The sequence below is a fragment of the Apteryx mantelli genome, chromosome 16, assembly GCF_036417845.1.
Source record: "Apteryx mantelli isolate bAptMan1 chromosome 16, bAptMan1.hap1, whole genome shotgun sequence".
NCBI classification, from domain to species: Eukaryota; Metazoa; Chordata; class Aves; order Apterygiformes; family Apterygidae; genus Apteryx; species Apteryx mantelli.
Window position 1 is genome coordinate 20,083,464 of NC_089993.1, and position 14,423 is coordinate 20,097,886.

The window sequence follows — 14,423 nt, forward strand, 5'->3', positions numbered from 1 at the left end:
AAAAAGATGAATCGTGCCCTTATCATGAGCATAAACTGCTTGGAGGGCTGGTTGAACCACTGCATTGTGTTTCCTTTTCAACATCCTTGTCTTACAACGTTTGCAAAGAAGAAAAGGTGAAAAGTAACCAAGCAGAGGTGTCCCAGTTTCCATGAAACTACCAGGCACTGCTTTGTGACAGTCTGCCAGGAACTGCACTGACATAAGCCGACCTGGCTAGAACCAGGTTGATTCACCGCTGACATGTATGCTAATTGGAGACAGTTTCTCTATCTTTTCCATTCGCACCCCAGAACGAGCCTTAGGTTTTGTGAGTCTTATGCTGAAATGCAAGTGATTTGTTATTGTTGCATTTTAGACTGTCAGATAGCTGAAAACTGGGGGACTCTTTACTTCCAGAGATTCAGATCCATAGCTAACCTCACAGATTTTGTTGCTGTCTATGAAAACTTTACTGGGGTAAGAATATTGATTTAGACGCTTGGTGACATTTTACCAGCCTAGAGCAAAACCATTTCCATTTCTTTTTAGGCAGCCACACAAATCCCCCTGGGGTTTATACTCTGAGAGTCAGAGTATTACAAAATCGTTTGAACAACAAACACAAAATGAGAACACGTGGCCCTTTCTCCCTTCCTTGGAAACAATGGGAATTTCTCCAGCTCCTTCAGGAGAGCCAGGATCTTCCCCTCTGCTACCGCAAGTCCAGCTCTAAAGTTCATGACTCTTCCCTTGCATTTCAATTCCAGTAAGCCCCAGCGGGTTGACTCCTTTTGCCATAACAGAGCACCGAACAGAAAGGATGGATGTTACAGCTAGAGCACATGCACCTGGGTTCAGGTCCCGGACCTGATCCACGTTCCCTGCTTGTCTTTGAGTTCACAGAGATGATCATCGGATAACTTGCCTTTGTTTCTGGGGCAGACAGGGCAGAGACATGGGCTGTTTCCACACAGTATTTCAGAAAAGCCTCTGCTGGTGCCAGACTTGCTCTCGCTGCAACACCAGAAGGAGTTCTGAGAGCTACCCAGCTCGCTCGGGCCAAGCAGACACCCAGAATCTATCACTAACTTTTGGAAAATGGATCTGTTCCATTTTAATCCAACACCTTTAGTGCAAAGAACCTCTCCTACTTCATGACTCTACAGGACAGAACAGGGTCTGCCTGGGCCTTATGCCACTACTTCATTAGGAACGTTAAATACCATAACCTGCGTTTTTCAAAGAGAAGAAAGAGCCTAGAACCAAGTCTCCTTGAGGACAAGGTTGTGCAGGAATGCTGCAGGGAGACACACGCTGACCCGGCCAGTTCAAGCAAGTACAGATGTGTAATTACAGTTACTTCTCTGTCTCTTTCCGCTCCAGATGGCCCCCCTGGAGGAGCTGACTGCCGTCCAGCTTGCCCACTTAACCCTGTCCCCAGATGCGTTCAGCTCTGTCGCTAACACTGAACAAATCTTTGACAGACCATCCAAGCCGCCGGGCCTCAATGAGTTGGCTGCTTACTGGGATGAGTTGAACTCTGCTTTAGAGGAGGTAACTGCGGACAGCTTGTTATTGGGGCTCAGTGGGAGAGCTTTGCGTGGGACAGAAGTTTCCCTAGGGTAAACGCGCAGTAACCTAGCCTGAAAGAAGATGTTGCAACAAGTTTGCCAGGGAAGCTCGTAGCTGGCGTTGCATTCTGAGTCTCACTCTGCGAGACTCGGACCCTACAGCGCTCTGCTTCAGGTAAGAGCTGATCATAGAGAAAACACTCCCTGCTGGGTTACAGCATCACGACTAACCCAGCTTCTCCCAGAACCATGCAAGCCAGCTTTGTACCAGAGCAAATGTCTTTAACTCCCTGCATTCATCCAAAAGATGAAGCATAGGCCAAGACCTGAAAATTGAAGGTCTAGAGGGGAACACACACATTTGTTCCTCCAGCTGTGTTGAATTCATTTCAGAATGTTTGCCTGCTGCAGAACATCGAGGTGGGGGCATCAAAACCACCTTTTTTCTTCCATCCTGATTTTGGTGGAAGCTCTGCCTGTGTGTAACTTGGTGCTTCAGACTAATTTTGCCAGGTCTTGGCTGCACTGTTACAATGCTGTAAAATCCTTAGGGATGTTGCATGTTCTCCTAATACTGATGGGGTAGAAATGGAAACCGCATCACGTGGCGCCATGGTGGCAGAACAAGGCCAGGAGACGGGTGCTCTCAGTATTCTCGCTCTTTTGTCTTTTAAGTCTTCACCAGTCACTTGATTTGGCATTTGCTTACTTCATGTACTAGCCCACAAGCTGCCGAAATCAAATAGTAATTGGACCCAAGCTTTATCTTGGGACAGGATATTTGGAAGGCCTCGATTTGGACTCGCTTTGCCCCCGCTGAAATCAATGACAAACTCCCCAGGCAACAACAAAGCCAGGCTTTTTCAACCCCTTCTTCTGATTTTTCCAATATATTTATTCTTAGGACAGCCAGAGAGAACAACCCCAAAATATTTCATGAGAGCTTTTAGCAAGCAGGTTTGTCTCCCAGGAGTCCTCACTCACTCCCGGCTTCTTCCGTCTGTAGAATTGCTGGGATCAACACAGTCTTCTCCAAAATCCCTGCAGCTGGCAAAATGGATGTATACAACTACACTCTGCATTTCTCACCCAGAAGTCCGAGGTCACCGGTAACACCTAATTCAGCTAATTATCTCAGTTCAGCTCATTCTCTGGGAGCTCTGTCACCCTGTGCAAGTTGTGGGACAGAGCTAATCACTCTGTTCCTTTGCTCAGTACCTTCCAAGCGGCTTGATTAAGTAACTACAGATGGTTCTTCTCAGAATTCATTCCTGTTCACAGTACGAAAATAAAACACGCTGGCAGAACATGCCACTGAAGGGCTGAGGCAAAGGCCATGAAAGGCAATGACTTCAAGCCTTTCCTTTGACCTCAAGGTGCTTTAGCAATCCTCAGTGGTGATCTGTACTTCAGTGCAGAATCTCCTCACCTCCTCAAGCTACCTGTTCTTCTGTGCCCTACCACAGGTCCTGCCTGCTATACCCAAGCCACAGCCAGACACTGGTTGTTACAGTTTCTTGGAAAAAGCTCCATAGAAGCACCTTACACTCAGTTTCGCTCTACCACCAACCCTTCGATGCAGTAAGTGTGCATGTTTCCAGGGTTACTTTAAAAAAAATGTTCGTGTCTCTTTTATACATGTGTGAATCCACAGTGCTCTGTTACCTACAAAGGCTTAATGAGCTCCTAGCAAGCACAACTGCTGACCCTCGGGGGCTCTGCCCCGGCGCCCTGGGCAGCAAGCTGACGCCCACAGTCACTTGTCCTTGCTCACCCGACACGGGCGCCCGCCTGCCTCTGTGCTGTCACAAGAGGCCAGCGGGGCACAGGGCCCGCAGCGCCCTCAGCCAGCACTCCGGCGGGGACCCTGCACCGTGCACGGACGCCTGCTGAGACTCTCCCACCCACCCGGTGGTCTTGGCTGCCCACAGGGCAGGCTCACAGGACGCATCCAGGATGTGTCTGCCCCTCTCTGGCACTCACCCAGAGGCGCTTCCCACAATGCCGCTCCCTCTGGCTTTGCGCTGGCACGACCTTCTGCATCCTGTCTTCTCACGGCTCCTCATCACCTTTCTCCTTCAGCTGGCAAGCACCAACCTTCAGAACAAGGATGCGAGGAAGCAGGTGCTCATCCAGTTTATGGGGCAGCTGGAGGCAGAACTTCCAGCTTTCAGCCCTGCCCACTGGACGCTCCTGCTGGCCAGACTCGCGCTGCTGCTGCTGTTAAGCGCCAGCAAGGAGAACATCAGACTTTTCCTGGGCCACATTTCCAGCCACGACAGTTTCAGAGCCCTGTGAGTATACGAGGCAGGCGTCCTCTTTGCTCTTCACGAAACAAAAAGGGCCCCTCAGTACATGGCAAAGGAACCTGCAGGGCTGCCTTTTGCTGAGCAACATCTCTGCAAGAGGGTATTCTTGGCAGAAATGCTCCAGCAGGCAAACACAGCACGCCTAGGGGCGCATCTCCATTCCCTTCAATAAAACTTCACAGCGAGGAGGCCTTAGCTGCCCTTCCCCTCGCTCTCCTTTGCCTTTGGGGGAACCCTCTTCTCCCTCCCGCACCATCCCTCCCACCTACACCATTGCCACCAGCTCAAAAGCAAGAATTACAGCTCTCCCACGCCACTTCCCTCCCTAGCGTGTCTGCCGGGAGCCAGGCATACATCTCCCTCTTGCCCACGGATCTGCAAGGCACCTGGAGCGCTTTGCTGACCTTCCTCGAAAGCCAGCACGCCGCCACAGGTAAGAACAACCAAACACCACAACGGCCAGCTGGCGGGCCTGGCCTTCCCAGCCAGCGGCAAGGCGACGCCACCCACTGACTCTCTGCCGCTCTTCTGACACAGGCTCGCCACGCGCCTGCGACCACCAAAGAAACCTCGACTGGCTGCAAGAGAACTTGTGGGCATTCGCGGCTGTTGCTCACTGTGAAGATTTCATCGCACTACTGGCAGATTTCAGCGGGGTTCGTTTGCTTTCTAACTCCACAAGCACCGAGACCTTTGCTCTTGCTCAGCTCTCGCAGCCTGCTCTACTACAGCCCCAAAGGCAGGCAGAAGGCCGAGGCCGAGGCCTCTCCTGCCTGCTCCAGTTCACTAAACAGCCATTGCCCCAGCCGCAGCACACCTCAGCTGCCCAAGGCCGCAAATTCAGCCAACTCCACGCCTTAGGGCTCGCTCTCTTAGCAAGCTTTTGCTTCTCTCTCACGGGCTCCCTTTGCTTTTGCAGTTTGAGCCCAGCGACAACCTCACAGCCACCCAGCTAGCCTGCCTGTTCTTTGGGCCCGCGCTCCTGCAGGACATCGGCGTGGCGGAAACCCTTGCGCTCTCCCTCCAGAGCCCGCCAGCTTCGCATGCCTCTGCCCCCCTCGCCGACTTGCTTGCTGCGGCGTCTCAGGTGAGATACTGACCCCAGGCTGCGCTTGGAAGGAAACGCCACGCTTTAGGGGGACGCTCTTTCGGTACGCGGCCAACGGGGAAAACTGCTCCTTGCCCAGACTCTTGCTGGGCCTTAGCCCAGCTTGGCCTTGGACGAGCGAGTAGCTTCCCGCAGCCCCTTCCCCTCTCATCTCCAGGCCGCCCCCACCCACACACTTGACACAGCAACACCTGGCAAACACCCGCTGCTCACAGCTCACTTGCCTTCTTACTTGCTTTGCTTTGCAGCAGGCCTTAGCATCCCTGACAGACGCGCAAGCCTGGGGCGCCACGCTCGGGGCCATCTTCCCCACGCTCCGAGGCCTCTTCGCCACGTCGGCTCTCCAGCAGCAGCGGATGAGAAGCAACACGCAGCAAGAGCAGGGAGTTGGTCACCGATGGTCTGCTGAGAGCATTCGCACAAATCACCTGCCCAGCGGCAGCAAACAGCTCTCATTAAATCTCATCCCACTAAATCCTGAGCACTGTCGCTTGCCTGAAACCCCGGCCAGAGCAAACTTAAGGCTCCCTGCGCGTCGAACGTCAGCTGGGCTGAGAGCGCGCAGAGGGCGCGAATGCTCTCCTTTGCGCTCCAGCCCTCGCTCCTTGCTCTGCCTTCTTCGCCAGGACTCCCTTACAATTACCTCTCCTGCAAACCCGGGCCAAAAGGCCTGGCTGTGCCCAGCAAAAGGGCACAAAAAGCACTGCTATCCCTTGCATGCGGGGGCACAGATTCTCCCCCCCGAACAGAGAGGAACAGCTTATCGCAAGACAGAAACAACGTGCCCACGTTTGGCAGCGGGACCTCCTAGCCCAGAATCTGTCGCGAGCTCAGCAGCAGCAGCGGCGCTGGGAACGCTGCCTACACGGTCAACGGGGTTTGCGGCCCCGAACCCCGCACCGGGCGGGCAGGAGCCTCCCCGGGCACCGCGCGGGGGCGGGGGGGAGGGGGGGAGGAGCGCTCCTGGGCGGGGGTCGGTGCCCGCCGCGCCTCGCCCCGCCCCCAGGCCGGGGCCGCCGCGCGCATGCGCCATACCCGCTCCGGCCCTCCCGATGCGCACGCGCGCCGACGCGTTTCGCGACACCGCTGTCGCCGCGCTTTCCGGCGGCGCGGCGACGCGTTTTACGGCAGCGCGACGCGCTCGCCGGTGGCGGCCGCGATGGCGTCTCCCTTCAGCGGGGTGCTGCAGCTCACCGACCTGGACGACTTCATCGGGCCCTCCCAGGTGGGCGCGGGCCGCCAGGGCTCTTCCCTGCGAGCGCCGCCGGGGCGGGGGGGCAGATGGCGCCCGGTCGGGGCCGCTGCTGCGGGCGGGAAAGGCCCCGCCGCGCTCCCGGGACCTGGGAGGCGCCTCGTAGCGCGCAGGGGGCGAAGGGGCCGCGCCCGGCCTGCTGCCGCCACCCGCCCTTCTTCTGCCGCTGCTAATGAAAATAGTAAAGGGAGAAAGCACAGAGATACCTCGCGGCTCCCTCCAGGCAGCGCGAGGGGTCGGGGAGGGCAGCGGCTCTGCGGTCAGCGCCAAAGCAGCTGAAGAAAAGCCTCGTTCATGTGCCCGCGGCCAGTCACGCTCCCCCGATCTGATCTGGGAACTGCCCGCCTAAATATTAACCTGGGGGTGGGGGGTGGGGGAGAGAAACAAAACAAAACAACACAGCAAGAACAACAAGCTTAAGCCTAAACAAGGTCTCTGATCCAGCGCATGCGCTTCACCAAGACGTAAGGTGCCTAACCAATAAAAATCACCCAAGGAATGAAAACACCCTTGGGACTGCATCACAAAACAATACAGAAAACTGGAAGTCCGATTCCTTGCAACATTAAAAGACCCTTCACTGGCACTAGCCCCATGTTGACTGTAGTGACCACGCCTCCACTGGTTAAAATGGGCAGTGAAGAATGCATGATCTGTAGGGCTTTTTGAGAGAAGAGGACTTTGCAGGCAAGCCCCAGTTGCTTTCACGGCTCCTTAAAGCCCAGCTGACTTCTTTGGAGCAACAGCAAAAGCGCCCTCTCTTTTTGGTGTGATGCTGGAAAAGTGTTCCTTCTGTAAAAAGGGGGTAAGAGTTCTTACTTTTACATTTTCCCTTGGTGGTTATAGATGCTGTGAGTAAATGCAGCATACCTTAAGGCAGAATAAGCGGCATTCACTCTTCAGCTAGCCTTTGCTTTTGATCATTCTAGTTTCAATTACAGTTTTGCTGTGCTTTCTCTTCCACACATCTCAGCTGCTCACTTTGGGGCTTTCTTTCTGCATCAGGAATGTATCAAACCTGTCAAAGTTGAAAAAAACCACCCTGGAAAAGCAGCAGCTAAGATCAGAATTGAAGCAGATGGGAGCTACTTTCAGATCAATCAGGTATGTGTGATTTTTGATTATTGTGTAAAATATCCAAAAAGTGCAACTTTCTTGCTCTGTATTTAAATGCTCCAGCTAGTTACTGCCTGCCAGGGAACCAAGATGTAACAAAAGTATTGCTCTTGTCATCAGCCTTCTCGCATCTTTTTCCAGAGCCCAAGGTGGTTTTAGTTACCCAGTTCTATAAGCAATATTTCTAAAGTCACGTCTGCCCTTTTGTTTTATGCTCTCAAACACGGACATTAATTAATGATGTTTTCAGTGTAAGAGCAGATAAGGTGAGAAGTCTCTTTGCTTGCCACCAGTTCTCAAGTGCCTGCATTGCTAGATTATTTGAGATAATGCTTTTCTTATTACATCATACAGGACAAAAGTTACCTTAGGTTTAAAAGATACAGCGTGGCTCAGAAATACTCTGATATGAGATGCTGAAACCATGTTTCATCAACATACAGCTACAAAGGACTTAATTCTGTGCACAGTGAGTTAGATCCTGACACTCAGAGAGCCGTACACCAGGCCAGAATGGATTTTCTCAATGGGCAAGCAGCAAAAGAAGCTAATGGATTACTGCATTTTACCTTCTCCTGTTATTTGCAAGTACCTTAATACTAAAACCTTCTGCTACTTTTGGGCAGCACACAAGCAGTAATACTCATAATTTCAGGAGCACAACAAAACTTACAAAAACAAGCCGTCACCCTTCCTTATCTTGGGTGAAGTATCCCAGGAATAATCCACGGTGCAGGATGGCCAAGCTAAATTACAAAAGTGTGCAATGATTCCAGAAGCAGAATTTAGGATGAAACTTCAGCCTCCCGATTTGCACTCCTGAGCACCACCACCTGCTCCCTACAGCCCCTCTGAGCTGTCTGTACGGTCCAGCTGTGGCTACAGCACCATTTCTACCTCGCCTCCTCTGAGAGAGAGGTATTTTTCCAGGGCGCAGGCTTATCTGGCTGTCTTGCTTACATGAGCGTCTGACATGTTATACAAAGCTTCCCGCTCTTTCCTGCCACCAGGCTCGATTAGCTTCTGACCATCCAACATGCTCTCTTGCACAAGTAGCTTGTACATTCACCAAGTCTAGCAGCCGAGACTGACAACTGTGGGTTCTCTAGTACTGACACGGACTGCAGTGATTTTCTCCGCCTCAATCCCAGCTTCAACAGAGTAGGTATCGCGCAGAGCCAAACCCCCCCGGGCTTCCACAAGGCTCCGTTACATTGCTCTGCAATGGCAGGAGGGCACCGTCCTTGGCCAGGGCTTATCCATATGCTTTTGAGAGGTCACTCACAGGCAGAAAGATAAGAGCTGGAATGTTTTTTACAAAAAGATGAATCGTGCCCTTATCATGAGCATAAACTGCTTGGAGGGCTGGTTGAACCACTGCATTGTGTTTCCTTTTCAACATCCTTGTCTTACAACGTTTGCAAAGAAGAAAAGGTGAAAAGTAACCAAGCAGAGGTGTCCCAGTTTCCATGAAACTACCAGGCACTGCTTTGTGACAGTCTGCCAGGAACTGCACTGACATAAGCCGGCCTGGCTAGAACCAGGTTGATTCACCGCTGACACGTATGCTAATTGGAGACAGTTTCTCTATCTTTTCCATTCGCACCCCGGAACGAGCCTTAGGTTTTGTGAGTCTTATGCTGAAATGCAAGTGATTTGTTATTGTTGCATTTTAGACTGTCAGATAGCTGAAAACTGGGGGACTCTTTACTTCCAGAGATTCAGATCCATAGCTAACCTCACAGATTTTGTTGCTGTCTATGAAAACTTTACTGGGGTAAGAATATTGATTTAGACGCTTGGTGACATTTTACCAGCCTAGAGCAAAACCATTTCCATTTCTTTTTAGGCAGCCACACAAATCCCCCTGGGGTTTATACTCTGAGAGTCAGAGTATTACAAAATCGTTTGAACAACAAACACAAAATGAGAACACGTGGCCCTTTCTCCCTTCCTTGGAAACAATGGGAATTTCTCCAGCTCCTTCAGGAGAGCCAGGATCTTCCCCTCTGCTACCGCAAGTCCAGCTCTAAAGTTCATGACTCTTCCCTTGCATTTCAATTCCAGTAAGCCCCAGCGGGTTGACTCCTTTTGCCATAACAGAGCACCGAACAGAAAGGATGGATGTTACAGCTAGAGCACATGCACCTGGGTTCAGGTCCCGGACCTGATCCACGTTCCCTGCTTGTCTTTGAGTTCACAGAGATGATCATCGGATAACTTGCCTTTGTTTCTGGGGCAGACAGGGCAGAGACATGGGCTGTTTCCACACAGTATTTCAGAAAAGCCTCTGCTGGTGCCAGACTTGCTCTCGCTGCAACACCAGAAGGAGTTCTGAGAGCTACCCAGCTCGCTCGGGCCAAGCAGACACCCAGAATCTATCACTAACTTTTGGAAAATGGATCTGTTCCATTTTAATCCAACACCTTTAGTGCAAAGAACCTCTCCTACTTCATGACTCTACAGGACAGAACAGGGTCTGCCTGGGCCTTATGCCACTACTTCATTAGGAACGTTAAATACCATAACCTGCGTTTTTCAAAGAGAAGAGCGAGCCTAGAACCAAGTCTCCTTGAGGACAAGGTTGTGCAGGAATGCTGCAGGGAGACACACGCTGACCCGGCCAGTTCAAGCAAGTACAGATGTGTAATTACAGTTACTTCTCTGTCTCTTTCCGCTCCAGATGGCCCCCCTGGAGGAGCTGACTGCCGTCCAGCTTGCCCACTTAACCCTGTCCCCAGATGCGTTCAGCTCTGTCGCTAACACTGAACAAATCTTTGACAGACCATCCAAGCCGCCGGGCCTCAATGAGTTGGCTGCTTACTGGGATGAGTTGAACTCTGCTTTAGAGGAGGTAACTGCGGACAGCTTGTTATTGGGGCTCAGTGGGAGAGCTTTGCGTGGGACAGAAGTTTCCCTAGGGTAAACGCGCAGTAACCTAGCCTGAAAGGAAGATGTTGCAACAAGTTTGCCAGGGAAGCTCGTAGCTGGCGTTGCATTCTGAGTCTCACTCTGCGAGACTCGGACCCTACAGCGCTCTGCTTCAGGTAAGAGCTGATCATAGAGAAAACACTCCCTGCTGGGTTACAGCATCACGACTAACCCAGCTTCTCCCAGAACCATGCAAGCCAGCTTTGTACCAGAGCAAATGTCTTTAACTCCCTGCATTCATCCAAAAGATGAAGCATAGGCCAAGACCTGAAAATTGAAGGTCTAGAGGGGAACACACACATTTGTTCCTCCAGCTGTGTTGAATTCATTTCAGAATGTTTGCCTGCTGCAGAACATCGAGGTGGGGGCATCAAAACCACCTTTTTTCTTCCATCCTGATTTTGGTGGAAGCTCTGCCTGTGTGTAACTTGGTGCTTCAGACTAATTTTGCCAGGTCTTGGCTGCACTGTTACAATGCTGTAAAATCCTTAGGGATGTTGCATGTTCTCCTAATACTGATGGGGTAGAAATGGAAACCGCATCACGTGGCGCCATGGTGGCAGAACAAGGCCAGGAGACGGGTGCTCTCAGTATTCTCGCTCTTTTGTCTTTTAAGTCTTCACCAGTCACTTGATTTGGCATTTGCTTACTTCATGTACTAGCCCACAAGCTGCCGAAATCAAATAGTAATTGGACCCAAGCTTTATCTTGGGACAGGATATTTGGAAGGCCTCGATTTGGACTCGCTTTGCCCCCGCTGAAATCAATGACAAACTCCCCAGGCAACAACAAAGCCAGGCTTTTTCAACCCCTTCTTCTGATTTTTCCAATATATTTATTCTTAGGACAGCCAGAGAGAACAACCCCAAAATATTTCATGAGAGCTTTTAGCAAGCAGGTTTGTCTCCCAGGAGTCCTCACTCACTCCCGGCTTCTTCCGTCTGTAGAATTGCTGGGATCAACACAGTCTTCTCCAAAATCCCTGCAGCTGGCAAAATGGATGTATACAACTACACTCTGCATTTCTCACCCAGAAGTCCGAGGTCACCGGTAACACCTAATTCAGCTAATTATCTCAGTTCAGCTCATTCTCTGGGAGCTCTGTCACCCTGTGCAAGTTGTGGGACAGAGCTAATCACTCTGTTCCTTTGCTCAGTACCTTCCAAGGGGCTTGATTAAGTAACTACAGATGGTTCTTCTCAGAATTCATTCCTGTTCACAGTACGAAAATAAAACACGCTGGCAGAACATGCCACTGAAGGGCTGAGGCAAAGGCCATAAAAGGCAATGACTTCAAGCCTTTCCTTTGACCTCAAGGTGCTTTAGCAATCCTCAGTGGTGATCTGTACTTCAGTGCAGAATCTCCTCACCTCCTCAAGCTACCTGTTCTTCTCTGCCCTACCACAGGTCCTGCCCGCTATACCCAAGCCACAGCCAGACACTGGTTGTTACAGTTTCTTGGAAAAAGCTCCATAGAAGCACCTTACACTCAGTTTCGCTCTACCACCAACCCTTCGATGCAGTAAGTGTGCATGTTTCCAGGGTTACTTTAAAAAAAATGTTCGTGTCTCTTTTATACATGTGTGAATCCACAGTGCTCTGTTACCTACAAAGGCTTAATGAGCTCCTAGCAAGCACAACTGCTGACCCTCGGGGGCTCTGCCCCGGCGCCCTGGGCAGCAAGCTGACGCCCACAGTCACTTGTCCTTGCTCACCCGACACGGGCGCCCGCCTGCCTCTGTGCTGTCACAAGAGGCCAGCGGGGCACAGGGCCCGCAGCGCCCTCAGCCAGCACTCCGGCGGGGACCCTGCACCGTGCACGGACGCCTGCTGAGACTCTCCCACCCACCCGGTGGTCTTGGCTGCCCACAGGGCAGGCTCACAGGACGCATCCAGGATGTGTCTGCCCCTCTCTGGCACTCACCCAGAGGCGCTTCCCACAATGCCGCTCCCTCTGGCTTTGCGCTGGCACGACCTTCTGCATCCTGTCTTCTCACGGCTCCTCATCACCTTTCTCCTTCAGCTGGCAAGCACCAACCTTCAGAACAAGGATGCGAGGAAGCAGGTGCTCGTCCAGTTTATGGGGCAGCTGGAGGCAGAACTTCCAGCTTTCAGCCCTGCCCACTGGATGCTCCTGCTGGCCAGACTCACGCTGCTGCTGCTGCTGAGCGCCAGCAAGGAGAACATCAGACTTTTCCTGGGCCACATTTCCAGCCACGACAGTTTCAGAGCCCTGTGAGTATACGAGGCAGGCGTCCTCTTTGCTCTTCACGAAACAAAAAGGGCCCCTCAGTACATGGCAAAGGAACCTGCAGGGCTGCCTTTTGCTGAGCAACATCTCTGCAAGAGGGTATTCTTGGCAGAAATGCTCCAGCAGGCAAACACAGCACGCCTAGGGGCGCATCTCCATTCCCTTCAATAAAACTTCACAACGAGGAGGCCTTAGCTGCCCTTCCCCTCGCTCTCCTTTGCCTTTGGGGGAACCCTCTTCTCCCTCCCGCACCATCCCTCCCACCTACACCATTGCCATCAGCTCAAAAGCAAGAATTACAGCTCTCCCACGCCACTTCCCTCCCCAGCGTGTCTGCCGGGAGCCAGGCATACATCTCCCTCTTGCCCACGGATCTGCAAGGCACCTGGAGCGCTTTGCTGACCTTCCTCGAAAGCCAGCACGCCGCCACAGGTAAGAGCAACCAAACACCACAACGGCCAGCTGGCGGGCCTGGCCTTCCCAGCCAGCGGCAAGGCGACGCCACCCACTGACTCTCTGCCGCTCTTCTGACACAGGCTCGCCACGCGCTTGCGACCACCAAAGAAACCTCGACTGGCTGCAAGAGAACTTGTGGGCATTCGCGGCTGTTGCTCACTGTGAAGATTTCATCGCACTACTGGCAGATTTCAGCGGGGTTCGTTTGCTTTCTAACTCCACAAGCACCGAGACCTTTGCTCTTGCTCAGCTCTCGCAGCCTGCTCTACTACAGCCCCAAAGGCAGGCAGAAGGCCGAGGCCTCTCCTGCCTGCTCCAGTTCACTAAACAGCCATTGCCCCAGCCGCAGCACACCTCAGCTGCCCAAGGCCGCAAATTCAGCCAACTCCACGCCTTAGGGCTCGCTCTCTTAGCAAGCTTTTGCTTCTCTCTCACGGGCTCCCTTTGCTTTTGCAGTTTGAGCCCAGCGACAACCTCACAGCCACCCAGCTAGCCTGCCTGTTCTTTGGGCCCGCGCTCCTGCAGGACATCGGCGTGGCGGAAACCCTTGCGCTCTCCCTCCAGAGCCCGCCAGCTTCGCATGCCTCTGCCCCCCTCGCCGACTTGCTTGCTGCGGCGTCTCAGGTGAGATACTGACCCCAGGCTGCGCTTGGAAGGAAACGCCACGCTTTAGGGGGACGCTCTTTCGGTACGCGGCCAACGGGGAAAACTGCTCCTTGCCCAGACTCTTGCTGGGCCTTAGCCCAGCTTGGCCCCTCTCATCTCCAGGCCGCCCCCACCCACACACTTGACACAGCAACACCTGGCAAACACCCGCTGCTCACAGCTCACTTGCCTTCTTACTTGCTTTGCTTTGCAGCAGGCCTTAGCATCCCTGACAGACGCGCAAGCCTGGGGCGCCACGCTCGGGGCCATCTTCCCCACGCTCCGAGGCCTCTTCGCCACGTCGGCTCTCCAGCAGCAGCGGATGAGAAGCAACACGCAGCAAGAGCAGGGAGTTGGTCACCGATGGTCTGCTGAGAGCATTCGCACAAATCACCTGCCCAGCGGCAGCAAACAGCTCTCATTAAATCTCATCCCACTAAATCCTGAGCACTGTCGCTTGCCTGAAACCCCGGCCAGAGCAAACTTAAGGCTCCCTGCGCGTCGAACGTCAGCTGGGCTGAGAGCGCGCAGAGGGCGCGAATGCTCTCCTTTGCGCTCCAGCCCTCGCTCCTTGCTCTGCCTTCTTCACCAGGACTCCCTTACAATTACCTCTCCTGCAAACCCGGGCCAAAAGGCCTGGCTGTGCCCAGCAAAAGGGCACAAAAAGCACTGTTATCCCTTGCATGCGGGGGCACAGATTCTCCCCCCCCGAACAGAGAGGAACAGCTTATCGCAAGACAGAAACAACGTGCCCACGTTTGGCAGCGGGACCTCCTAGCCCAGAATCTGTCGCGAGCTCAGC

The 14,423-nt window shown here is 52.9% G+C and overlaps 3 protein-coding genes across 12 annotated transcripts in view; 2 read left to right on the forward strand and 1 right to left on the reverse strand.

The window, feature by feature from the left end:
• Nucleotides 1-5,268, reverse strand: part of LOC106493849 (mesothelin-like) — a 40,211-nt gene extending 34,943 nt beyond the window's left edge. Inside the window, exon 1 of one of the 2 annotated variants that reach the window (XM_013953974.2) lies at nt 5,195-5,268. The gene's annotated coding sequence lies outside the window, so the exon portion shown is untranslated. Of the gene's footprint in view, nt 1-3,536; nt 3,630-5,194 lie in introns of those variants that run through there. The other variant, XM_067306038.1, reaches the window with a different exon arrangement.
• LOC136993477 (uncharacterized) lies at nt 305-5,451 on the forward strand. Of its 3 annotated transcripts, none has more exons than XM_067306040.1 (7): nt 305-1,536; nt 2,560-2,655; nt 3,020-3,134; nt 3,636-3,847; nt 4,192-4,295; nt 4,400-4,949; nt 5,219-5,451. In XM_067306040.1, exons 2-6 carry the CDS (start codon nt 2,609-2,611, stop codon nt 4,816-4,818), a joined length of 897 nt encoding a protein of 298 aa, XP_067162141.1. In that variant the 5' UTR covers nt 305-1,536; nt 2,560-2,608; the 3' UTR covers nt 4,819-4,949; nt 5,219-5,451. The 3 variants fall into 3 exon arrangements, with proteins under 3 accessions (XP_067162141.1, XP_067162142.1, XP_067162143.1); XM_067306041.1 differs by having other exon boundaries at nt 4,782-4,949; XM_067306042.1 differs by lacking the exon at nt 4,192-4,295 and having other exon boundaries at nt 4,782-4,949.
• A 596-nt stretch (nt 5,452-6,047) lies between these two features.
• On the forward strand, nt 6,048-14,423 carry LOC136993494 (cytosolic iron-sulfur assembly component 3-like). Of its 7 annotated transcripts, none has more exons than XM_067306316.1 (9): nt 6,055-6,195; nt 6,719-7,027; nt 7,228-7,326; nt 11,677-11,791; nt 12,293-12,504; nt 12,849-12,952; nt 13,057-13,175; nt 13,433-13,600; nt 13,836-14,423. In XM_067306316.1, the coding sequence occupies exons 3-9, from the start codon at nt 7,301-7,303 to the stop codon at nt 14,397-14,399; spliced, it is 1,308 nt and encodes a 435-aa protein (XP_067162417.1). In that variant the 5' UTR covers nt 6,055-6,195; nt 6,719-7,027; nt 7,228-7,300; the 3' UTR covers nt 14,400-14,423. The 7 variants fall into 7 exon arrangements, with proteins under 7 accessions (XP_067162422.1, XP_067162421.1, XP_067162418.1 ...); XM_067306318.1 differs by lacking the exon at nt 6,719-7,027 and adding an exon at nt 10,022-10,192 and having other exon boundaries at nt 6,056-6,195; XM_067306319.1 differs by lacking the exon at nt 6,719-7,027 and adding an exon at nt 10,123-10,192 and having other exon boundaries at nt 6,056-6,195.